General features: G+C 44.6%; 1 protein-coding gene across 1 annotated transcript in view; it reads right to left on the reverse strand.

The window, feature by feature from the left end:
- LOC119174581 (GRAM domain-containing protein 4) overlaps nucleotides 1-24,936 on the reverse strand; it is a 121,604-nt gene extending 96,668 nt beyond the window's left edge. Inside the window, exon 1 of the mRNA XM_037425561.2 lies at nucleotides 24,642-24,936. Within this exon, the coding sequence (XP_037281458.2) occupies nucleotides 24,642-24,725 (84 nt within the window). The 5' untranslated portion in view covers nucleotides 24,726-24,936. The remainder of the gene's footprint in view (nucleotides 1-24,641) is intronic.
- Between the last annotated feature and the right edge of the window lie 2,810 nt (nucleotides 24,937-27,746).

A 27,746-nucleotide genomic window follows, 5' to 3' on the forward strand; every position in this document is an offset into this window, starting at 1 on the left:
TTCGGTGGGGAGGGGGCTACTGGCCTAGTAGTAGTAGTAGTAGTAGTAGTAGTAGTAGTAGTAGTAGTAGTAGTAGTAGTAGTAGTAGTAGTAGTAGCAGTAGTAGTAGTAGTAGTAGTAGTAGTAGTAGGAGGAGGAGGAGGAGGAGGAGGAGGAGGAGGAGAAGGAGAAGAAAGAGGACGACGTCTTTGCTTTAGGTCGGCCTCACATCGTATTTTTTAAGGCGAAAGCTGCGTGAAACGAAAAAAAAATGGCATCATATCCACGGAGTGAATGATGGAGAGTGGGGCGAAGCATTTGTCCGTCTATTCGTTCTTTCTTCCGTCCGTCCATGCGTCCGTCTGTGTGACCGTCCATGCGTCCATCCGCCCGTGCGTGCGTGCGTCTGTTCGTGCGTCCGTCCCTGCGTTCGTCAATGCATCCGCCCCTGCGTCCGTTCATGCGTCCATCCATGCATCTGTCTGTGTGTCCGTTCGTCCATCTATTCAACACTACAAGTACCACCATCTCGCATCTTTTCATCATATATTCCCTATATAGAAGCACCGCCATCCAGCGGACATTCCAAGGACTAAACGAGAGGTGGCACACGCACACTTTCTTACGGCTTGCGCTTCGGGTCTACTTCCCACCTTTAACCACCTCGAGTTCATGGTATATACTAGTTCACTGTATTTATGGCACTGCGGCCCAACGCTCGCTAAACCTTTCTAAAACCAAGGAGGTTACGCCCGGCGAGTATAACGTAGCAACCTTTTCCAGTCAGATAGTGCTCAATGTACATGCCAATGGCTGCTAATGGGAAATGAGAGACAGGAGATTTTTTTTTTTATTGATATGATATATAAGGAGATGTTGGCGCACCATTATGGCGCCGGCTATTCCTTAGCCGTTAATTGAAACTTGAACACGTATCTTGAAGCAAAACATACAAAGCAGTGCATGGAAAATAGAAAACTCAGGCACAGATATGCAAGGACACACTTATACGTACATATCACAATGGTAAGTAAATGTTTGAAAGTCATTGTAAGAAGTCTCTGGAAACAACAAAACACAAACAACAAACACAAAACACAACAACAAAACAACAAAGCACACGTCTGGTCCTTATAAAGATGCATTCGCTCGTATGTACATAATAGTCGACACGTCATTCATTTCACAACACACACGTGATGGGTGTCACATGATACTGTATATAATAAGTACATGTGTTACAAATGAAAGCTTGTTCTTTGTTAATACTTGTCAGCAATCCCGCTGTCTTGTAAAAAACGTGTTAATGCTTTTAAAGCGTGGGACTGTAAAACTCCAGTTGGCCACGGGCCCAGAAGTTTTTTCATGCTAAATGGTCTGTGGTCCTATGCGAACAGTTCGCTTTTAAGACGGCGTCTTGGCGTGTCATGATGTGGACAGTCTATGAGAAGGTGACATACGTCTTCATCTATAAATCCACAATCGCATTCGGGAGTTTCAGCTCTGCCAATTCTGTGCAAAAAATGTTTTGTGTATGCGGTGCCTAGCCTCAATCGGTGAATTAGAGTTTCCATACTTCTATCTAATGCCAGCGTAATTTTGAATTCAATAAATGGATCGATGTGGTATAAATCTCAGCTCTTTGTACTTTGGTCAAACCAAGCAGTTTTGCTCATTCTGAAAGTTGTATTCTTTATAATACTATGCAATTCATTTTTCGAAATCGGTAAAGAAACAGTAACGTCTTTACAATGTGCTTGTCATGCTGCTTCATCGGCAGCTGTGTTTCCAGGAATGTTGCAGTGGCCAGGTATCCACTGGAATTTGATCTCATGTTGCGCCTTCTTTGCTTTATAGTGAGCTCCTTCAGCGTTTCGTATGTCATACTATCACTTATTACTGTCCTGTTTGTACTGGAGAGGGATCTTAATGCGGCCTGTGAGTCACTGAAAAGTACCCATTTTCTAGCGTCTGCTACCGAGTTTATAAACTTTAGAGCATACAGAATAGCGAAGAGCTCAGATGTTGTAGATGACGTCGTGCGGCATAATTTAAATGATTCCTGAATATTGAGCTGTGGTATGATAAATGCCGATGTTGAAGACGTTGTAGTACTTGAGCCATCTGTGTAAATATGTATGTACCCTGGATACCGCATGTGTATCTGATAAAGCGCTAGTTGTTGAGCAGCTTGGATGAACATGTCTCTCTTTCTAATAATGCCATCCACTGAGAATTCAATGCTTGGTATAACAAGCACGCATGGAGGATAGTCCATTTCAGAGTTCCAAAATTCATGTCTGGGTAATATATGTACATTACTCTGGACTTCGTTATGAGCATTGCTTTTATCTCTTAGTAAAATCTCCAGCGCTAATGGGTGGTCCCTGTGTTGCGTCTGTAAGCGAAAAAAATGGCGGCATGTTTCAATTGTTCTCATGACTGGAAAGGGTGGTTGTCGAGTCTCTGCTATGACAAGGCTGCTGGAAGTCGCTCGTGGAACACTTATGCAGACGCGCAGTCCCCTAGCTAATAGTCTTTGAAGTCGCTCCTCTGAAGTGCGGGAAAGGCCGTGTAACACTGCTGCAGAATATGCAACTTTTTGTCGTATTTAAGCATTGTGAACAGCGAGCATGGATGATACAGATCCGCCCCATGATGTCCCAGTAATTCTGCGGAGTATATTCACTAGCGTATTCAATGAGAGAGACAGGAGAATTCGGCTTTTACTTTCTTACGGCTTGCGCTTCGTATCTACTTCCCACCTTTAACCACCTCGAGTTCATGGTATATACTAGTTCATTGTATTCATGGCACTGCGGCTCAACGCTCGCTAAACCTTTCTAAAACTAACGAGGTTACACCCAGCGAGTATAACGTAGCAACCCTTTCTTGTCAGATAGTGCTCAATGTACATGCCAATGGCTGCTAATGGGGATCGCAGCGTGCGCGTTAACTAAAAGCCGAATGCTCCTGTCTCTCATTACCCATTAGCAACCATTGGCATGTACATTGAGCACTATTTTTTATTGTTCAACAACGCACAGAAGAAATCTCTCACCGGCACCACCTTGGAGGTCAAAATGTTATACTTGTTACGTACTACAACGGCTACGAGGGTCAAACGGGTGCCGTTATAAGATTGATTGATATGTGGGGTTTAACGTCCCAAAACCACTATATGATTATGAGAGACGCCGTAGTGGAGGGCTCCGGAAATTTAGACCACCTGGGGTTCTTTAACGGCCGCTACAAGAAGATTCGCCCCTAAAAATTGACGGGCGTACCACGTTGGCCTCCCCCGTCACGGCGTCAACACAAGTGTTGCAAAAATCATCGTGGTCATAATCTGTGATGACGTCATATGGCATCACCATATGACGTCATCACAAGACCACAGTTAACTAAGATTAATGAAGTCATTATGAAGCCATGTGACGTGACATCACATTACGACGTCATCTCATGACATCGTAGCTGGATCAACGGTGAGCTAATCCCAGAGGCCTTGCAAAATCAGGAAAAGTGCCTCCGATCCCAGAGGCAGTGCATCACCACGTATAATGCAGAATGTTTTCAAAGGGGGGCAGGATCAATGCAATCGACTGAGAAAAAAAAATGGCTGTCGCCTTCCAGTTAGCATAGGCATATAGTTTCCTAAAATTAACTAGAGGGGCCTCTGGCGCTGCGATCATTCAGCGACCATGGGAATAATGGGTAATAAACGGATTTTTCTAAGCTTCGTACTTGCGGGCGGTGCATCGCACGGCTTTCTTTATTTTCGGTTTTGGTTTTGTTTTGAAAGAAAGAACAATTTTTTTTTTCAATGTTGTGACCCGAATCGGTAAGTCTGAAAGAATAAGGTGGTGAAGCGCAACCGCTTAATATTTGTTGATTTTTGTTTCACGTGAAAACAGCTCCAAGCCACCCGAACACACATGGAACCAGAAGCAGGTCAGAAGTACGAAGATTAGACAAATCTGTGTACTACCCATCATTCCCATGCTCGCTGAAGCGCCGTGCGTTACAGCTCCCATAGACACCAGCGCCAGAGTTCCCTCTAGCGTATATTAGGAAACTCTATGAAGATAGGGGTGTGAACTTTTTTAGAGGTGAAGCTCCTTAAGATTAGCGCTCCTCCTTTGGCGGCGTAGTCGTGCACCGCTGCCGTGATGATGATGACGATGACGATCCCGAACATCGAGTGGCTTGTGCCGTGTATGACGTCTCGATACGCTCTACGATGCGTTTCGTATGACTGGAAACTACAAACAACCAACAGGGGACCGTGTACAGACATCGTCTTCACCAACTTCAGGCCCGATCCGATACCACAAAGCAGTAAATGTTCGGCAGATCCCACGTACTTGGGAATCGACGTTATGCGAAACATACGGAGAGAGGGTGACCATGTTGCATTTTTTTATTGAGCGTCACGTTATGAAATGACGCTGAAGATATGTACAAATGCTGCACGCACAGACATATTTTGAAGAGTTGCAGATGCTCATATAACCAGTTGTTTGCACTTGCGCAACGATGCCAACTGGAACATGCGTATTAGCAACAGCGGACGCTGATATGAAGCGCTGATGCTCGCAAGGATGCTGGCCCTGAAAACTGCGACATAAATAAGCTTCAGCACAAGGCAGCTAACCACAATTGACGTTAACCCGACGTAGCGGCTGTATTAAAGGGATACATATTTAATGTTTATAAAATTGTGTAGGCAGCACTGCAGCCACTATTGAAGTTTCACAAAGATTAGCGTCTATTTGAAAAGAAGTTCAGAGACATGGCCCAGCTCTGTGGTAAGATGCCTTATTGCCACGCAGAATGCTTGGGTTCGATTCCAGCTGGGACCCTCACATTTATTCTATGCATACATCGGGTCGATGCTACCGATGTCTGGTATTTCTTAATGCTCACGCGTTAAAATTTCACAAGTGTGTTCCCATTGTTCCTGGGTAGATACTTTCTATCACCTGTGGCACGTACCCGTACAGCAGCGGCACATACCCGCCCGTGGGGGTATGTGCCGCTGTCCAGCGGGAAGTGTCTGACGACGTACGTGACGGGATTGTGACAATATTCATGTCTTGACCAGCGCGTCATATTCGTCTAACCATCTTACCCTCCCATGCTAATTTTGGTTCACGCCAAGTTAAGGGGGTGACCACGAGAGAACCCAGAAGTAAGCGGATAGATGGATGGATAGATAGATAGATAGATAGATAGATAGATAGATAGATAGATAGATAGATAGATAGATAGATAGATAGATAGATAGATAGATAGATACGCTCAAAGTGGCCGAAGTCCGCTAAGAAATGCTTCGCATTTAATAATGAAGGCACAACGAAATTCACGATTCAACACAACATGCCATTTAGGAGCAATAAACCTTGTATGAAAGTGCACACCGATTTAACACTCCCTCACATACGTGAATGCTCAATGGCGCGGGTTATTTACGGTAACGCTGAACGAAACCACTGCTTCGCCCACTCATCATCATTCACTTCGTGTATACGCCATGATTTTTTTGTAATATAGAGTTTGTTTTATTTCGAAAGTTTGTTCAAAGGCATAATAATTTTTTTATTCAAAAATACACAAGTTTTCTTCGTGTATAAAGTCTAGTAGAGTTGATGACCCTGTTACTGAGTGTCATGAAAGTTAGCGAGCCTGGGCCGCGTAGCGCCTCTCTGACTCCAGCCTTATAAACTGTCCGCCCCACGGTTCCGAGACAATACGGTCCAGTAGACACGCATACGCATTCGAATTTCGGGTCTGAAGGCCGCCGTATTCGCTGACGGCGTGCGTCCCTTCTGAACCGACGAAAAACAAACAAAGAAAACAAATAAGCGGAACAACGATGCGAGTTGGTGACACTGCGTCGAGAGAGGGAAAATCACGTCGTGTCTTCCAAGAGAAACAGTTTTCATGCGCGACACGCGTGCATGAGTCCTCAGCGAACGACTGCAGGAAAAAAAAATAATAATTTCGCGCCGCACGCACTGGCAAAGCACCCGACCAATATGAAGGGGAGAGAGGCGAGGGTAGAGGGAGAGGGGAGAGGGAAAGGGTCCGCCTCCACTTCTTGCAGATTTCGTGACCTTGCAGTCGTGTAGTCGAACGTTCGCCCCCCCCCCCCCCCCCACTTCTTTTATTTCCACGTGTATGATGTGCTCCGTTGTTGTCTCCGTTTTGTCCTTTGTGGTGCCGCGACCGTCGACGTTTGCAGACGCAAGATGAGATAGAAGTAATTGTTTATTACGTCGTTCAGTCAGTAGTCCACGTTTGGCCTTCATGGCTATATGGACTGCGGGAAAAAATAGCGCGAGCTGCGCGATCGAGTTGGCTTTGTCCGGTCGTCGGAGGTTAATAACACATGTCGTAAGCGCATCCCTTGGCGCGCGCTCTCCCTCTCTGCCATGTTGCAATGTCGAAACGTCGCAACAACGCGCTCGTGTCCTTCTTGTTTCTTTGTCGTCGTTCTGTTCTCACGCTATAACTATCGTCATGTCATACCAACTAGCCCAAACTGCCACACTTCTAATTCGCAACAACGTCTCAAAATTGCGTCATGCGCGTCGCAATGTTTACACTTTCGCTCTGTTCATTTACCTTCTTTGTTTTCTTACTAACAAGAATGGAGTTGTTGGTGATCTAACATTTATTTATTTATTTATTTGTTTATTCATTATTTATCTATTTATTTATTTATTTATTTATGTATTTATTTATTTATTTATTGCCTGAACAGCCCATCAGGCATAAAACTGGCAGGTTACATGCGGCCACATGAGCATGACGCTAATTTAGCGCATCTAAAAAAAAATACTCATTCGATAAGTTATATGCTATGGTAGATGTCGATGACAAACCTTGCCGATCTCTACAATATGAAGTCCAGAAGGAACTAGGTGGCACGCAGGGATCCGTCGTTGAAAAATGGTATTCAGTGATTGAGTGCTCGGCAGCTGACCCGAAAGGCGCGAGTCGGATCTATTGGCCTATAGCGGAGGGATTTCATTTGTTAGATCCTCACCATGACGATCACACTTCGACGAAAGCGAAACGCTATAGGCCCGTGTACTGTGCGAATTTAGTGCACGTTCAAGGACACTGAGGTTCGAAATTTCCGGAGCCCTCCACTCTACGACGTTCCGCACAATCGTACCGTGGTTCTGGCTTGTACCGTTCCAGATATAATTGAAAATGCCAGAGGCCGGTACACAGCACTAAGTCATTGCGCGTAAACAACACTTGACACACGAAATTAACCGGAGCTTTTTTTTTTTCCCTAAAGAATCGCATAGCCTGAGTCCTGTTGGGGCGTTAGGTATACTGCGAGTCAACCAAACAACCGACCGCGTTGGCCCAACGAGGAAGCAGTCATGTTTCTCACGAACGCACGCTTTCATTGTAAGATGGGTATATAAGGCACATTATTTGGCTTTCTTTCTGGGCTTGTTTGTGTGTGTGTGTGTGTGTGTGTGTGTGTGTGTGTGTGTGTGTGTGTGTGTGTGTGTGTGTGTGTGTGTGTGTGTGTGTGTGTGCGTGTGCGTGTGCGTGTGCGCGCGTGCGTGTGTGTGTATGTGCGTGCGTGCGCGCGCACGCACATACTTGTTTGTACTTATTATTTTTATTTACTTATTTGTACTTATCATATTTTATTTGTACTTATTTATTTATTTGTATACCTTACATGTAGTTCCTAGAGTCAGTGCGTCAGACCAACAACTCTTTAAGGAATGTGCATTAATTAGGACACAACAGTAAGGGTTGAGAATGAACAAATACAGACACGATAACAAGAAAACAAAACATTCCAGTGAGCTATGCGTGAAAAATAATAATGCTGCATAAGATCACATACAAGAAAACAAAGTGGTTAGCCGGGAAAAGGCACGCTTTATACACAGACAAATCTATACGCAAATAATATTTTAACAATAAAATACGAAGATTACTATCACCGAACGAACGCGACATGAGTGAAGAGCATACAGTTAATAAGCTCTCTATTTTTTTTTCTCGTCTCGCTATTGTTCTCTATTTTTTCTTGCCTCGCCATTGTTAGCCGGCAAACGGAAAGGCAAGGCTCGCACGTGTTACCTCAAAAGGAAACACAAGGAATCCGACTAAGGCGCTGCATGTATACACACTCTGTCTTCGTGACAGTGAGTCACTTGACGACCATTTCGCGTGCGTGGTTCGACTGTTCCCTCTCGTATAGCGTTCTTTGAGCAACATCTGTTCACCATTGCTGTCGGGACTCTGCAATTATTATCCGATTGATTCGCGCGGCACGTTTCATTATATGTATGTGAACATGATTGTTACTGGTTAGGCACGCGTGCGCGAATCACCTAAGGACGTGATAAACTTTAAGCGCGATATTTTTGGTCATTTGCAGAGAGAAAACAAAAACCGTGGAGATCTGGCCTCGCATCAGTGCTCGCCACAATGGGTCGATAAAACTTGTCGAGCTGCACTCAGAAACTCACTCGTGAAATGTATCTTACGCTTTGGACTCACTCAGTGAGAACTCAGACTCGTTGAGATTTTTCTGTGCCGAGCAACTTCTTTTCTCCCCTTCATCCCTTCCCCAGCGCAGGGTAGCAAACCGGATGTGCGTCTGCTTAACCTCCCTGCATTTCCTTGCATCTTAATCTCTCTCTCTCTCTCTTTCTCTCTCTTCTGTACCGAGCTCACTCGCACTTACACTGACGAAAATTTTCTTCAACTGAATAACTCGAATTCGAGCTCACCAAAATATCACTCACTCGGACTCACTCAGACTCAGTCTCACACGGTTCAATCTGAGTCTGAGTACGGGTGAGTCAAACTCATGAGTGAGTTCGCCGAGCTGTGCTCACCAGTCCAGAAATACACACGAGTCCATCTGATCCATTTCGCGGCGATGGAGCAACGTACCTGTTTGAAAAGTTAGGTCGTTCGATGCTTGTCTCTACGTCTGCTTTCCTCCCAGGTTCCCTTCCCCGCGTGTAGGGTAGCAAAATATACAAGGTCTATACATAGTTAAGCATTCGCACTTCCTTAGATTCCCATCACTCTATTTTCTTCTTCTCTAAATCTAGTTCTGTCTGGATGGGAAAATGTTCGTTCAGTTACGAATGGCGTAACCAAGAAAATTACAACACCCCCCCCCCTCCCGCCCCTGCGAAAAAAATATATTTTACGTCCCTGCCACGTCAGTTTAGCAGACATGGGCAAACAAATGCCTGTGCATATCTTTTCTCTATTTAGGAAGCGCTGCAATTGATAGAGTGCAGTTGATTACACATATTTTGGGAAAACGCGACGAACAAGCATGCACGCGGACACCGAACACGCAACAGCAATTCAGCGTTGTTGTGTGTTCGCAACCATGTTTTTAAGTACTGCGCAATTTTACTAAAAATCTTTCTGTGAACTTCCTTTACCAGTGGTATAGCCAGGCCGGCAGGAAGCGGGAAGGGTAAAAGGTCACCATGCACAAAGAAAAGAAAGAAAAAAGTGTATATTTCTGCATTGTTCCCACGACTAATTGAACGGCCATACTTATCAGCGTTTCATGGCCGTAATAGGCTTCTTCTAAATAAACATCCCGCATTAGCTGCTATAATACACCACTCCTTGTTCATCTTTACCATCGTCGTCATCTGGTAAATGTGTGATTTTAGACCTCTGTGTTACCACGTTACATTTGCAGTTAACTCTCTCGTCCGGTCACTCAAGGCAGGCTGTCGCCTTACTTGGTATTCCGTGGTATCGTTGGGCTCCTTGGGCCATTAAACGCACATCACCATTGTCACGATATTTTAGTGTTCTCTTCGCGGATCCATTTATTTTTGGTTACCTGTATATTTACTTTCGTTAAAAGAATACAGTAAGCCTTAAATGGGCATTTGCGCAAGGGATCGACTCCAGAAGGATTAAAATATCAATCATTATCTATAAATCAGGAAGCAGCAAAGACGAGACAGTTGTACAAACTAAAGAAGGTCATCATTATGTGTAATGTGATCTTATTCCTATCTGTCACTGATGACAGATTGCTACATTCTCGGCAATCTAAGGTCATGCTCGGGCCCTCTCGCGATTAAACACTGCCCACATCGACATCGCCACCATCTTGCATGATGATATTGTGACTAACTAGTAACCACTTTCTTCTTTCTTCTCGCACGCTTCGTGCTACATAAATTCATTCAGGCAACCGGAAGGATACGCTGCCAGTGGTACTGCCAGATATATCCAATTCTTTGTCCCCCTTCTTCATTTTTGCTAATTTGTTTTATATATTCTGGTTTATCGAATTCTTCTGCACTTTTTCACGCTTTTTCAAAGGAACATTATTATTGTTCTTATCTAATTTCTCTCTTTTTTTAGCAATCGTTGTACAAGAAATATCTATTATAAGGTACAGTGTGGCTAATCCCCCTTGTTGGTATGAGCCAAGATATTCTAGGCGACAGGACAAGACAAGACCAAAGTGGCTGCTCAGGCACAGCGCTTGCAAGCTGGCTTGTCTTAATTATTCTTTTCACTGGAAGACCTCAATGACGCACGCGATCAATAATGACATTGCAGCGACACATGTAAGAAATTCAAGGACAGAAAAATAAAAAAAAAAGATATCTGAAAGTAAGTGTAACTAGATGGACACGTCGAAAGCTGAGAAGATGAGATCAAAACGCCACGCCCACCGTCCTTCGGTCCATCTTGCCCTTCTTCCTCTTTCTGTCAAGCCATTTCTTTCCGCGTGCGTCCAGCCATTCTATCGACCGTCTTTCATAGCGGCTTTATTATTGTGCGCTCATCGTAATATAAAGAGAGAGAAAGCGTCTCCGACCGTAAACATCCATGGAACAGGGCAAGAATGAGAGCGAGATAGAGAGACTGTAAGAAAAGAAAGCGAGCGTAGACGCTAAGTGAGGGATGTCGTGTCTGAGTGGTAGAGAGAGAGATGAATATGTTTTATCCACGAGCAGCCTTGCGAGGCATTATGCGTGACGCATTATGGACTATAGTACCAAAAAAGAAAAAAAAACACGTGCGCGTTCACGCGTCACGTAGGCACATGACACGTCACGAGGAAGTTACGACGAACGGAGTGGTTCGTGTTTTTTGTTTGTTTGTTTTGTTTTCATGCTTGTTTGTTTGTTTCTTAACGTTATTACATTAAAGACTTTCGCCTCACACTTTGAGATGGAGTCAAGATGGGTATTTCCGACCCTTTGCGACCACCATATATGCAGCGGTATACTAGGTATATCCTACCCCCTAATGTTGCGTAAGTTATGTATACTGCCAAATATTGCCTATGATTCAATGATCACCCATGATGAACGGTGTTGGACAACAGTGGGTAAATCTCGAACGTGCGGAAAGATCTCAGTAATGTTGGCTAAGTGACGGCTTCTGTTGACCACTGCCGGCTGGTAACGTGTTAACACGCATATGCATATTACAGACCACTGGCGGGTAATGGGGGTTAGCCAATATTTGAGCGCGCACGCACACGAATGATGGACCGTGACAACGAAATGACACGTCGGCAACCCGAGACGATAATGTGATCTTCCCCTAATAACAATACCTGGGTATTTACCTGCCGAAACCACGATGCGATTATTAGACAAGCCACTGTGCATGGAGGGCTCCGGGAATTTCGACCATTTGGAGTTCACACCGCACGGTGCACAGGCCTCACTACACCTCCATTGAAAATCTACTGCCGCCGCCGCCGCCGGGGTCGAACCTGCGACTTTCAGGACAGTAGCCGAAGCGCCATACAACTACAGTTCCACCGAGATGGGCAGGGCTAATCAGTTTTATAACGTCGGCTAACTGTAGACAAACACAACGGGAGCGTTGTCAACCAGAATAGATATATTTATTTCCCAACAGTTATTATTTCCCAACCTGCTCATTTCGGTTCTTCCTCACGGCACGCCATTTTTTCAGCCACTTTTCTTTCTTCTTAATTACATTACATTGGTTCTAATAACTTCTCCTATACATTCCTTGGCATTATTGTCTGTTAGATCTCATTAATACTGTGTCAAAACACGGAAAAACGAGCCCTCAGGTATACACTCCTTTCCCTTATTCATTACCGAGGGTCTCGTACTGGCAGACTTGGTGCCGTTATGTTGTATACGAGGGACTATTGGTCAGCTGCCCGCTCGTAATAAGTTCACGTGCTGCGTGACGCCACACAGGCTCATGAAAGCGTGTTCCACACTCGCCGCTGGGGCTACAGATGGCGCTGACTGACACTCCCACGTTGAAATTGACATATAAACCCAATAAAGTGGCTGGAGGTATAGCCACCGTGATAGCTCAGTGGCTAGAGCATCGAACGCGTTATTCGAAGGTCGTATGTTCGATTTCTGTTCACGGCAAGTTATTTTTTCAGCCACTTTTCCTTCTTCTTATTTACATTACATTGGTTCTAATAACTTCCCCTATACATTCCTTGGCATTACTGTCTGTTGGATCTCATATATATATCATCATCATCAGCCTGACTACGTCCACTGCAGGACAAAGGCCTCTCCCATGTTCCGCCAGTTAACCCGGTCCTGTGCTTGCTGCTGCCAATTTATACCCGCAAACTTCTTAATCTCGTCTGCCCACCTAACCTTCTGTCTCCCCCTAACCCGCTTCCCTTCTCTGGGAATCCAGCTAGTTACTCTTAATGACCAGCGGTTATCCTGTCTACGCGCTACATGCCCGGCCCATGTCCATTTCCTCTTCTTTATTTCAACTATGATATCCTTAACCACCATTTGTTCCCTAATCCACTCTGCTCTCTTCTTGTCTCTTAAGGTTACACCCACCATTTTTCTTTCCATTGCTCGCTGCGTCGTCCTCAATTTAAGCTCAACCCTTTTTGTAAGTCTCCAGGTTTCTGCTCCGTAGCTAAGTACCGGCAAGATACAGCTGTTATATACCTTCCTCTTGAGGGATAGTGGCAATCTACCTGTCATAATTTGAGAGTGCTTGCCGAATGTGCTCCACCCCATTCTTATTCTTCTAGTTACTTCAATGTCGTGGTTAGGCTCTGCGGTTATTACCTGCCCTAAGTAGACATAGTCTTTTACAACTTCAAGTGCACTATTACCTATCTCGAAGCGCTGCTCCTTTTCGAGTTTGTTGTACATTACTTTCGTTTTCTTCAGATTAATTTTAAGACCCACCTTTCTGCTCTCCTTGTCTAACTCCGTAATCATGAGTTGCAATTCGTCCCCTGAGTTACTGAGCAATGCAATGTCATCGGCGAAGCGCAGGTTACTAAGGTATTCTCCATTAACTCTTATCCCTAACTGTTCCCATTCTAGGCTTCTGAAAACCTCCTGTAAGCACGCGGTAAATAGCATTGGGGAGATTGTGTCCCCCTGCCTTAACCTTTCTTGATTGGTATTCTGTTGCTTTCTTTATGAAGCACTATGGTAGCAGTTGATCCCCTGTAGATTTCTTCCAGAATGTTTATATATACTTCATCTACGCCCTGATTCCGCAGTGTCTGCATGACGGCTGATATTTCTACTGAATCAAACGCCTTCTCGTAATCTATGAAGGCTATGTATAGTGGTTGGTTATACTCTGAGCATTTCTCTATTACCTGATTGATAGTATGAATGTGGTCAATTGTTGAGTAGCCTGTTCGAAATCCTGCTTGTTCATTTGGTTGATTGAATTCTAATGTTTTCTTTACTCTGTTAGCAATTACCTTTGTAAATAGCTTGTATACTACAGAGAGCAAGCTGATCGGCCTGTAATTCTTCAAGTCCTTGTCATCACCTTTCTTATGTATTAAGATGATGTTAGCGTTCTTCCAAGACTCTGGTACCCTTCCCGTCAGGAGACACCTCGTAAACAGGGTGGCTAGTTTTTCTAACACAATGTGTCCTCCATCTTTCAGCAGATCTGATGTTACCTGATCCTCACCAGCAGCTTTGCCTCTTTGCATGCTCTCCAAAGCTTTTCTGACTTCTTCTATCATTACTGGTGGGGTGTCTTCTGGGTTACTGCTAGTTCTTATAGTATTAAGGTGGTGGTTGTCTCGGCTACTGTACAGATCTCTGTAAAACTCCTCCGCTATTTTAACTATCCTATCCATATTGGTAGTTATTTTGCCTTCTTTGTCCCTTAGTGCATACATCCGACTTTTGCCTATCCCAAGTTTCCTCTTCACTGCTTTGACGCTTCCTCCGTTTTTCTGAGCGTGTTCAATTCTCTTTATGTTATACCTTCTTACATCGCATACTTTACGTCTATTAATCAGCTTCGAAAGCTCTGCCAGTTCGATTTTGTCTGTTGTACTTGACACTTTCATGCTTTGACGCTTCTTAATTAGGTTCTTCGTTTCCTGGGAAATCTTGCCAGTGTCCTGTCTAACTACCATGCCTCCAACTTCCACTGCACACTCCGTAATGATACTCGTCAGATTATCATTCATTGTATCTACGCTAATGTTGGTTTCCTCAATTAGAGCTGAGTACCTGTTCTGCAGCGACACTCTGAATTCCTGTACTTTCGCTCTCAGTGCTAGCTGATTGATTGGCTTCTTGCGTATCAGTTTCTGTCGTTCCTTCTTCAAGTCTAAGCGAATTCGAGACCGTATATCATTCTATGGTCACTGCATCGTACCTTGCCAACCACTTCCACATCCTGCACGATTCCTGGATGTACAATCATTATAAAGTCTATTTCGTTCTTATTTTCGCCATTAGGGCTCCTCCATGTCCACTTGCGATTTTCTCGTTTGCGGTAGAAGGTATTCAAAATCCGCAAATTATTGCGTTCTGCGAATTCTACTAGTAGCTCTCCTCTGGCGTTTCTAGTGCCGATGCCATAATCTCCTACTGCCTGGTCTCCAGCCTGCTTCTTCCCTACCTTTGCATTAAAGTCGCCCATCACTATAGTATACTGTGTTTTTACCTTAAGTTTGCCGATTCCACGTCTTTATAGAAGCTTGCAACTGAAGCGTCATCATGGCTGGATGTAAGCGCGTAAGCCTGTACTACCTTCATCTTGTATCTTTTATTCAGTTTAATTACAATACCTACCACCCTTTCATTAATGCTATATAGTATTTCTCTATGTTGCCAGCTATGTTTCTGTGAATTAGGAACCCCACTCCCAGTTCTGTTCTGTCTGCCAAGCCCCGATAGCAAAGGACGTGCCCATTCTGTAGCACAGTATAGGCCTCATCTGTCCTCCTAACCTCACTGAGCCCTATTATATTCCATTTAACACCCTCTAGCTCCTCGAATAGTACAGCTAGACTTCCCTCACTAGATAAGGTTCTAGCGTTAAACGTTGCCAAGTTCAGGTTCCAATGGTGGCCTGTAGTCCAGAGATTCTTAGCACCCTCTGCTGCGTTGCAGATCTGACCGCCGCCATGGTCAGTTGCTTCGCAGCTGCTGGGAACTGAGGGCCGTGAGTTATTTGACGTATGCATGTGGGAGGTAGTGGCCAGATACTGCACCAGGGTGGCCAATCCTTCTCTGGTGAGGGAGTGCGTTCCCGGCGGTGGTTGCCGGTGAGACCGCACCCCAGGCCTCTTAATTCAGTTCCATCAACACGCGGATTTTTTTATTCCGGTTGGGAACTGCGCGGCACCGGGATTTGAGGCGGATGCTCTAACCACTACGCCATCGCCACACCCCATATATATATATATATATATATATATATATATATATATATATATATATATATATATATATATATATATATATATATATATATATATATATATATATATATATATATATATATTGCAGCGTCAATTGATAAGGTCATCAAACGTCGGATGCAACAACCCAACCGTTATCATGCGTATGCGTTAAAGATTCAGAACGGCGACATTAACCAGCGAAAGATGACGGCATCGATACCCACCCATAAAACAGTCTACACAAGATAAATCAATACTGTTGAAAGCAAGGAAAGAAAGACATATGTTCGGGGAAATCATACGTGTCCATGTAGTTCTTTATCTTAAGCTTTCGCGCGCTGTCTTCTACTTTAATTTCTTTGTCCCTTTTCCGTGTTTGACGCGGGCTCGTGTGGAGGCGGACAAAGAGGGAAAGAAGGAAACAATAAGTGAAACGAGAGAGAGGGAGAACGAGGAAATATAGGAGGCCATAAGCTTCATATGCTGGTGGTGCTCCTGTTAACGTTTTTTACAGGTATCTCAGAACAGCTAGCGGGGGTACAATGTCCGAGTCATCCTGGCGTCCTATGCACGCGCAATGCTCACACCTCTAATGGTTCGATTAAGTCAGCGTACATACATGAGGTTTCCTGATAGCTATATATTCACTTACTACTGGCCATCGGCTGAAAAGGAATACCAGCCCGAAGGTTATAAAACAGCTGGGTTAATATATATGACGTATAATAGGCTGATGATATATGGCAAGGTATAGGAGAAACGGCCACCTTTGCCTGGGAAACTACCTTACTGGGCAAAGTAAAGTGTTTCTAACTTGCATATTTTTGGTACAACCGAGTGAATTTGACAATTAATCCAAAGAAAAGCCTCCATGAAGATTGTCTGCTGGGTTGATTTTGCTTGCGCCTAACAACGAAAGCAAGCCCTTCGAAAAGCGTGTGTGTTTAGGAAAGTTAAAAAACTAAGTCACGGCAGATAAAAAAAAGGCCACAGTTTCGAAACAAGACCAATGCAATGAACACGATAGCAACACATCGGAATGTTATACTAAGCAAGACTAGGCAGCTAAGGAACCATGCGAAATGTACGTAACATGGTCGATAGTACATGAATGGACAGTAATGCAGTAACCACAGTATCTAAACAGGTGTTGGTGTGAATAGTTGGCAGCGTGACGTCCGACCAGAGGCGAAGTCCAAGTTCGGCATCGAGAAACGTTACAAGCCACTGGTTTTCGCGTCGAGGTACATTAACGTTGAAGTCTCCAGTGACTATCACCAGCACATCCTGTAGGCACACCGCACGGAAGTTGCGCGTCAAGGAGTTCCTGACGTCAGTCCGCAATCTTCCTGGTGAGATGTATAGTGTTGCGACGACGAAGAGGTGCGATGTTTTAACAGTGCAACCATCACCACAACTCATCCGGGGCAGGGAGTTGAGTGTGTCCGTCTAAAGTGGTGGTGCGCATTTTGATGGGATCAGAATGCGCAGTAACGACAGGACCAGTAACTTCCCTAATAGTTCTGGACTTGATGCGATCAATTTTTCTTGTTGCTTCAGGGTGAAAGTGAACTTAAGAAGCGTATGATGGGGGGCTAGTTGGTAAGACATTTGTGTAAATTACGATTGCGCTAAAAAACGACACACGAGAGCGAAGTGGACTGTGATCGTCCTGTCCACTTCGTTCTCGTGTTTTTTTTTTTTTAAAAAGCACAGCTATAATTTTCCTAAGAGTGAAAGTGAAGCCAGAGACATTTTGGGATTCCCCTTTTATCAAACTTTATGTGCTTTAGTGAACCAACCCTCTCCATTTACCAAGCCATTGGACGCGTCATTGTTATGAAAAGCATGTATGGCTTGTTCATAAGAAGTACATGCTTTGTTCAAGAATGTTTCTTTTAGATCCATTGACAGTAAGCCCGTGGTAAATGGTGTTATATACATAGCTCGCCGTTAGTGCGATGGGCAGCATTAGTGGCGTGGCCTAGTTGATTAGCGTGCTGAGAAGCGAGGGGTCACTGGTTCGAGTCTCCTGCGAGTGCCTTAGAATTTTTTCTTCAGATATAATGTTCTTTGTGCCTTATATATATATATATATATATATATATATATATATATATATATATATATATATATATATTCGGAACATAACGGCGACACGACAAAAATAGTCGAAAGTGATAAGTGATAATCACCCTACGCTGATAAGATGGTGAGCCGTCCCAGAAAAAAACTAGTGTTTAGACAGACAGAGACAGTGTTCCGTCGTATGAACACTATGCACACTTGAAAACATTATTTAGATAAATTTCTTATACCTAAGCCAGTTCACGTCAATAACAACTCAATATAAGATCAACACAATATGCATGTGTTCTGCAATATGTGCTTTAAGAAGTGCTTACCGATTCAGAGTAGTTCGTACTCTACTACGAGAGGGCAGGAAGCCGTCCCAAAGCGGAGTTCGAATAGTGTGTGTGTTTATGTGTTCAGAACAAACGTGCTACGATTTAGAGTACAGTTTACTCTACTATGAGAAAGCTATAGCTGTCCCCAATGAAACAACGAGGGTTATGCTCACGTTGTGTGTTCAGAAAAAGTGGTTAATTACTTAGAGTTCTTGGTACTCTACTATGTAAGAGCATAAAACCTTCCCGTGGGCCTCACAATTGATAAGGCCACGTCGACAAAAATTACGCCGTGAACGAGTTCAAGCAGGAAGACAACAGGGAAGCCACAGTGTGAATATTTGTGACGAGAAGAAATATTAAATGATTTAGTGTACTGCGTGTTCTACTCTATGGGAGGGCCTCAAGTCGTCTCCAGTGATCCCCCTTAGAAGAACAACTCCATGTGTTTATAAAAAGATGCTAATGATGTAGAGTACTTGGTACACTACTATGGGAGAGCAAAATGCCATCCCGTCACTCGGGGGCCTCACATTTCACGTGAACATGTCGTCAAAAATTACGCCATGAACGAGTTCACGGACAGGACTTGTTTAGAAAAAATTATTGTCACAGACGTCAATAACATTTCGACATAACATTTTCTTTTTAGACATGCAATAACGATGATGACAAAAAAGACTTCATTTATATGAACATGGATATGAGATGACGTGGAAAGAACATGTACTGTGTCAATTGTACTGTGTCATGTACTGTGTCATGTACTGTGTCAATTGAACATGTACTGTGTCAAAGGACATGTACTGTGCACATGTCAACACGTGAACGCGTGGCCTGCGCGCTACGGCGGCTGCTGGCAGCGCGTTCAAGCTGGAGCGAGAGCAACTACAGTCTCTCGTCGCGTCATCTCGCGGCGAGGGAAAAAAACATTCGTTGCTGATCTGGAATCAGCGGCGAAATTGCGATCCCCTCCCCTTTCAAGGCGATTACGCGAAAAGCCGGTAATCACCTAGAAGGCGGAGGGGGTCGCAATCTTGCCGCTAATTCCAGATCAGCAACAATATATATATATATATATATATATATATATATATATATATATATATATATATATATATATATATATATATATATAAACTCGCTGTCAAATGTCGACGGGTTGTAGACTAGTCAAGCTGTCCGAAGACAACTTTTTTTCTACATTCCCTCCCTTTTGGTCTTGCTAAAAGCCCCGCCACGGTGATCTAGTGGCTAAGGTACTCGGCTGCTGACCCGCAGGTCGCGGGATCAAATCCTGGCTGAAATGTTGTAGGCCCGTGTATTCAGATTTGCGTGCACGTTAAAGAACCCCAGGTGGTCGAAATTACCGGAGCCCTCCACTACGGCGTCTCTCATAATCATATAGTGGTTTTGGGACGTTAAACCCCACTAATCAATCAATCATGGACTTGCTAAAAATTGCAAATAAACAATTTCAATTCAATATATGTAATGCATCTGCCTTTAAAATATTCGAGACGCAAGGACACCCCGGAATTTCGCATGCATGTGCCGTGCGATGGCGATATCACGTTAAATCAAAGAATATAGAAACGCTGTGGCTGCTGCAGTGTGGCGCGAAAGACGGTGAACGTGCGGACACCACGCGAAGGACCTGCTTGGAGCGATGGTGCCTTAATGTTGTCCGCGTTGCTTCTTCAAGACCCTAGAAAAAGTTTCTTGCTCACTCTCAATGAATGGATGGAGAAATTTATTAATTGTCCGGCAGATTAATGGCCCGGGCTCAGGTCTCCCATATCGGGACGTCAACGCCTTGCCCGGTCTTCACCACTTCACGGGCTCGCTCTCAAGATATGTGGAACTTTTCTTTCCAAGCTCTGAGCACCACAAAACAATCACTGGCTGCGTAGGCGTAAAGTTCAACACATGATGTATTTGAATAAAAAAATAATGATAATAATATTAATAATAGTAAGAAGAAGAAGAAGAAGAAGAAGAAGGAGGAGGAGGAGGAGGAGGAGGAGGAGGAGGAGGAGGAGGAGGAGGAGGAGGACTGGAATTTTACGTGCCAAATAACCCCACGATATGATTATGAGAGACGCCGTAATGGAGATCTCCTGAAATCATTTCGACCACATGGTGTTTTTTCACGTACACTGTTCACGGCTATCTTTACCTCCACTTTGTGGGGTTGTCGCCGAGGTGGTTCGAAGGTAGCGGGATCGAATCCCGGCGGCGGAGGCCGCATTTAGATGGAGGCCAAGTGCCGGAGTACCGGATTCTCGGATTTATATAGGTGCATGTTTAAGAACACCAGGTGACCAAAATTTCCTAAAACCTACTATAAGGTGTCTATTGCAATGATATTGTGGTTTTTGGCACGTAAAACAAAATACTGACTTGGGCTGCATTCGCACCGCGCTCTGCATATAATAGTGGCCGAGCTTGCGCTCATTGCCAGCTCAGCGACGATTCACAGCGCAACTAACAAGAACACAGTGGACGACCCGAGACGACATGCGAACGCTTGCAAGCCGTCCCGTGCCTTGTCCTCCTGTCCACGGTTATCTGCGCTGCGAATCATCCCTGATGCAGGACGAACAGCCCCATACAGCCACAATGCTACATATATTACACGTCCTCCGGGCCTCCACAACACGCACAGACACGGCAGGGGAGAGCCCTGGTCCCTCAAGTAAAAGCTTCCGGTGGAGGCGGAAATGTTGTAGGCCCGTGTACTCAGATTTGGGTGCACGTTAAAGAACCCCAGGTGGTCAAAATTTCCGGAGCCCTCCACTACGGCGTCTCTCATAATCAAATAGTGGTTTTGGGACGTTAAACCCCACAAATCAAATCAATCAAGTAAAAGCTTTAGGGGAAGCTTTTGTGCTCCCTTTCACACACACACACACACACACACACACACACACACACACACACACACACACACACACACACACACACACACGCACGCACGCACGCACGCGCACACACACACACGCACGCACGCACACACACAGGCACACGCGCACACACACACACACACACACAGGCACACACACAGGCACACAGGCACACACACACAGGCACACACACACACACGCGCACACGCACGCACACACACAGGCACACACACAGGCACACGCACACACAGGCACACAGGCACACACACAGGCACACACACACACGCACGCACGCACACACACAGGCACACACACAGGCACACGCGCACACACACACACACACAGGCACACAGGCACACACACACACAGGCACACACACACACACGCGCACACGCACGCACACACACAGGCACACACACAGGCACACGCACACACAGGCACACAGGCACACACACAGGCACACACACACACGCGCGCGCGCACATACACACACGCACGCACACACACACACGCACACACACACACACACACGCACGCAGGCACACACACACACACATACACACACACACACACACACACACACACACACACACACACACACACACACTAGAAGTCTGTCTACGTGTATAGTATTAAAAAATCATTCAGAATACGGCATGCCGTTTCATTGCTCACAACTACATTGTCCACTCTAATATGATGAATATCAATGCCGAATTTTCATTAAAGTTGTTGAGTGCTCGCCATAATATTGCATTGCTATCATTGTTTCATAACATCGGTTGCTCTCACGAATTGTCGTTATTTATCAGCGCTACGATCGATGCTTGAAGCACTTTTTTTTTTCACAACACATCTGTCACTTTGACGAATTATCACTAGTTATATCACTGCTATGCTTGAAACGCCGAAAGTCCACAGATCGCGAAAATTGCACAACGCTCTCAGCTACGCCCGCCTATATGGTGTGATGCAATCATTTAACTTTTCATCATTACTTCGTGCCATCCGTCTCTGGAACGTCCTTCCGGATAACATTGCTTCGCGGAGATCATAACACTTTTTGCATTTAGATTACCAAACATTTCTTTCTAAACACTCTGCTTAGTTTCCTTTCTTTTTGTGATAATCTAGTGCATGGGTGCTTCTTAATACGATTACGTTTGCCACTCATAGCGCTGTACCGCGCTTAAATTTTTTTTCAAAAATATAATGTCTAATGGCAAAATCATATTACATTCTGGCTGTGTTACGAAAATTTCTATGCTACACTTACTGTTAAGCTATCGAACTTGTTTTCGTTTATGTTCAGTTATCCGCTTATTTCTTTTTCACTCTTTTTTTCTAACATTATAGTTTCGTCATTTGGAATTTTTCTCGGCTCTGTAGAAATTTTTCAATACGTGTGTACATACAATATAGTACGTATTGTATTGTAGCGTATGCTTTCATCTCCATATGGCTTTCCAGGGGTATAAGAGGTATTTATTTATTATTAACTAGCTAATCAAATACTTAATATAGGCATGGTTATATTCTCTAGCAGTGCTGCCCCCTTTGTCACCCACCATGGAACAAAGGGAACTGTCTGTGACCTAACAAAGAGTCGTAATTCTAGCAAATTACAGCACGACACGACATTATCGACTGCTGGAAGTGCGGCAACACTTGTAATTGCAAGTCACGTCTGTTGGATGACAAAACATTTATTTCCTTGTTTCGAGTATATATGAACGCACGGCAAGAAAACTTCACGCCTTAGAACACGATAGAATTTATGTTGTCGTCCTTGGCGAACGTCTAAGAAGAGTTTGATCGAGGAAAAAAAAAACTGGGTATCGAAAACTTTTTCGAAGTTTCGAAGGTCATTAACTTTGTATATAAAGGAAAAAGGAAAGAAAGTTTGAGAAAAAAAAATAAAGACAACTCGTGCGCCGAGATTCGAAACCACAGCATTTGCTTAAAATTATTTCTCTCGCAGTATTAATGAAAACTAACTGACAATGATGCCAAGAAAAGTACAATGGATGTTATTAGAAGTAATTGTAATTGAAACGTGAAGAAAGAAAAGTGGGTGAAAAGATGGCTTTTTACTGGCAAGATCTTGGCAGAGGAAAGCTATCTATTCGTTTACTTTTATTTCTGCACGTTTGCATTTCAATTACTCCTAATAACATCCCATGTACTTCTCTTGGCATCATTGTCCGTTAGTTTTCATTATAGTCGTGTCTAGCAGAGAAAACGAACCCGTAAACTTACACTTCTTTCCTCCTTGGTAGTGGAGTCTCGTTGAGACGCAATTATTCTGCTCTATAGATTGCAACCAACAATTAAAACTGTCGGGTTTTTGCGTTTTAAAACGGCACTTTGAATATGAAACTGCGGATTATTTATTACCTGATCTATAACGTGCTCCAATGAAGACGGTGTTCTGTTGTCAACGCCAAGTGAAGATACGTTTTACGGATCGCCTGGACAGAGTGAACGGTTTCGCGGCTTCATGTCTTATATTCTTCGAAGTACAGAAACATACCAAAGCTCTTCGTGCTAGTCGCTTGGCTGCAGGTTTTCATTTTCGTCCGTTTTCTTCTAGCTATAAAACGCTAGTGACTCCGTATGGTTGATGACTTCATTCGGTATAAGTGGTGAGGAATATTTCTCCGAACAGGCAATTTCGTTCCAACTTTCTTGCCGTAGAGAGTTTGAAGTTTAGCAGTTATTAAAATTTAAGAACGTTTCATTTCCCCGTATATGAAACTCGTCTTCTTCGCATTCCCACATCTCTTTCACTCGCTGACAAAACTTATATACTTCCTTAAAATTACAAGCATTAAGGACAGCGGTGGTATCGTTTGGTCATAAAAAAGTGGTTAATTCTCACTGGTAAAAGGCACTTCCATAACGCGATGTGTTGGTGCGCACGCGTCCAATCACAGTCATTCTAATCATACTGCTTTGCTACTACCGATTAGCTAAACAAGTGAATAAGACAATGCAATGACAGTATTAAACAGTTGGCTGCAAGTGAAGTTGTAGAAGACACTCTTTTCCTCACTGCCAACGGGAAGAGGTGTTTGAATTTCTTGATTGCTTCTTCGCTGTACGAAAATATGAGACACGAGGAGCTGTGAATAGCGATATGTATGCGTAAGTTGAGGAATCATACCTACGCTTTTTACGATGAGCATGCATGAAGTATGAGAGGATAGCGCATGTGAAAAGTGTGCGACGTGAATTCACCGAATGACGTTTGTTTAGGAAGCGCGAACCAAGGCGACCCCCTTTTATCCCTCTGCAAATTTGCTTTTGAAGAGCCTCGCGCGTGCAATTACTTCGTGACGTCACAGTGTCCCGCATGCGGAACACTGACAGCCGCTACGCGAGATCGACCGAAAATTGCCTCCAAGGCCAGTCGGCGAACGAAAGTTAAGCGGCGAAGACAAAAAGGAAAGAAAACAGACAATGCTCGGACGTTTTCTCACCCGGAGAAATCAGAGTGGTTCCTTCGTGCAGACAATGGTTTTCTTTTGATTGCCGGTCGCGGTGTAGTCACCGGAAAGAACGAATAGGAGAGAATCTTTCTCGCGGGCGATATAATGCGGAGATAATTACAGTTAGCGGAGATAAGCACGCCCCACGTACCTTGTCCGCTCTGCGGAACAGTCTGGGCGAAAGTAGAGGCATCCTGGATCCAAAACGCTTTGACGGAGGCTGGGACGCCGACATTTGAAGACGAGCAACACTTGTTGGCGCGTCGTCTGCTCTCTTTTCCGTCCGTCGTCTGCTAGCGCGAGCGGCCGATTTCGCCGACGTATCCAGCCGCAAAGCTCGGACGTTCCGTTTCTGCTCCCACGGTCAGCGAGAGTGCGCGCAGCGCCTTGCACGCGCACAAACGAACCAACTCTCGTGGCTGCCGTCGATCAAGGAGGCAGGCACATTTCGGTTCGTGTACGTCGTCGTCAAATCGGCCGGGTCCCGGAAAAATCAACGTTATTTCTTTTCTTCTTCGTCAAAGAGCACGTTACCGGCCGCTGCAAGCTTGCGCCGAGCAGCTCGGAGCGAGGAGGAACGCCGGTTCACTAATCTCCCTCTTTTTTCTCTCTCTCCTTGCCGGCTCGGTGACGTCACCACAAAGCGCAAGCCCTCTTTGCGCTTGGACTCCTTTCCGCTCCACCCATCTCAATGGTGTCTTCCCCCTCATCTTCCAAGGTCGACTGGCGCCGCGTCGGAGCAGAGGGATGGCCGAATGGATGAAGTTCTCGTTTTCTTTATTTTTTTCATGGGTTTTGCGCATTTATAGTCATCCTCCTTTTGTCCGCGGCGGAGCGGACAAGGCTCGTCGTGTAGACTGGTTGTAAGGGCCTCGGCGGAGTGCATCTTCCGAGTCTTTGCGCGCGGAGTGCGATGGAAGCGGTCGCGTCGCCCTTTTGTGCCTATTACGCGCGTTTGATCGATGGCTGAGGTTCGGAAATCCAAGTGACAGCCGACATTCACCGTTACTCTCTGCTCGCTTCTTTGAGGGCTACAGATGTACTTTCGTTAACGGTTCTTGCTCTCGTAGCATCGTACCGTCGAACACTGCAGAAGCCTGCTCCCCCCTCCCTTTTTTTCTTTGCACACATGCCATTTTTGTGAGTGGTCATTTTTACCTAATAATTACTAATTGGTACAAACGGGAGGCTTGGTGGTGTTGCCTTGATTGAAAGAGCAGTCAAAAATATTTATGTAAGGAAAGGCAAAGAAACTTGCGTGGAACAGCTGTGGTTGTCTTGGATACGTCTCTTGTTAGAAACGCTCTCCGCGATGATACATTTCTGTTCAATATTTCTTTTTCCCAGCCTCAAACCTACACAAAACTTCACTATTCCGGGCTGTGCTCCAGTTACTATACGTATCTCTTTATGTAATCTTTCTCTTGTTTTTTTTTTTTTCAAGTAAGTTCCACGTCATGGCGTTTCAGATGAGGTCTAAGTCGAACGAATAAGTCATGTCACTGCGTTCAAAAATATTTGGTAAGCAACTACGATATATCTTTCTGCTCAACTCGCACGCGTGGGATTGTGCCGTTTCACAGAAAACAAAAAAAGAAATGTTCACATTTGAAACAGAGAAAATTGAAGATGACGGTAACCCTATAGTTTCGATTTCGGGGCATTCACTTGTTTTGACAGTTCAGTACGAACACTCCGCGTTTAAATACGGTACCTTGTTGGATGTGGTTGCCACTGGCTCGAACGAATGGTGGTCTAAAATATTAAACTATATTCACGAGCTCTGCATTAAACTTACCTACATCTGGCTTAGCGCGTGGTAGCCCAAAAATGCGCTTGCGTTTTTAGAAAACGTGATATTTGAAGCAGCCTATACTCGTTTATTACGCATTCCCGAGTTATTTATTCGAGGAAGGGTATACAGTGCCCAAGAATGCGCTGAGGAATGCGTTATCCGGACAGGGATGCTCACGTCATTTTGGCATCCGCCGTTTTTGCTGCATGGACTCGTTGCTGGAAAACTGGGAACAAAGAGACAAGAGCGGTGGTGTTTTGCGACCACAGTTGCTGCTTCAGATAAACGGCACCAGTCGAGTAACAGTGACAGCGTCAGCAAGTATTATGACACGCATTGTGTACAACACTTTGAGCGAAAAATTTAGGCTAGAGGAATGAAAAATATGGCACAATGTCACGCTTAAAAAAAGTAGAGTCTTCGCGAGTGGAATGCAAGGCGAGTAATGTATAACGCTTCGAGTCACTTTGTGTTTTGAGACGCTTCGTGTCTTGTGCCCGCGAAAAGCACGACAGACGACTTACGCAATGTCACACGAAGTTAAGACATGCGATGCGTATAAACGCAACGCGTCCTGTAACACTTCAAGATGTAATATTTACTTCATTCAGTGTTTATAAACTTCTCTTTGTTGCTTCTGGAGAAAAGGCGTGCACATCGAGCAGCGCACATGTAAGCCCACAGCGACTTTCACATATCCACTTGCTTGGTGGTCTGACCGTATCCATGGAGTGGTTAATTTTCTTGCGCAAATAACCACAGAATATGACCTTGAAACAGAACGATTTGAATTGCACAGCGCAGAGTACAAGGCGAAGAACGAATACGCACTTTAAACTGCGATGTATAATAAATTAATCACGAATTGATTGATTGAGTTTAACGCCCCAAATTTTCTGAGAAATTTGTAGTGGGGACTGATAATTATGTCAGCATATTCTATAAAGCTGGTCTAATCGTGGCCATATACGTGGTTAGTTTAACCCACGACCTTTTCTATAGAGGAGGTCGTTCGTGGTTTAACCTCAGGAGGCACGTTCCTTTTCTTTACAAACAACAGTTTTGTTTGCGCTTTTGAACAAATAGCTGCTATGTGTGGTTCCCTCTCTAAGTGGTTCTAAGTGAGAAAGGAATAGAGAAGTGAGCCCCATAACTGTCTGCTTCAGCGAGCGACGCCTCAACAGTAGCTCGCAAGGGATGGGGGTGAGGAGGGATTAAAAGGACAGGAATAAAGGTGTAGAGAGAGAGAGAAAGTATGCCAGAGAGCGACGACATATCGAGGGGATAGGAGAGATAGGAAAGATGGAAACACGGTCACAGGAGTCCGAGGACAAGGCACCACTTGCGAGAGCTCTTGTCGGCGTCAGTAGATGGCGTAGAGCAAGTCCAGTCGGTCAGAGCTACACTGTCGTCGAAGGTCGTCGGCGTCAGGAGATGACGTAAGGCGAGCCCAGTCGGCCA

This window comes from Rhipicephalus microplus, chromosome 5 (genome assembly GCF_043290135.1).
Source record: "Rhipicephalus microplus isolate Deutch F79 chromosome 5, USDA_Rmic, whole genome shotgun sequence".
Lineage (NCBI taxonomy): Eukaryota > Metazoa > Arthropoda > Arachnida > Ixodida > Ixodidae > Rhipicephalus > Rhipicephalus microplus.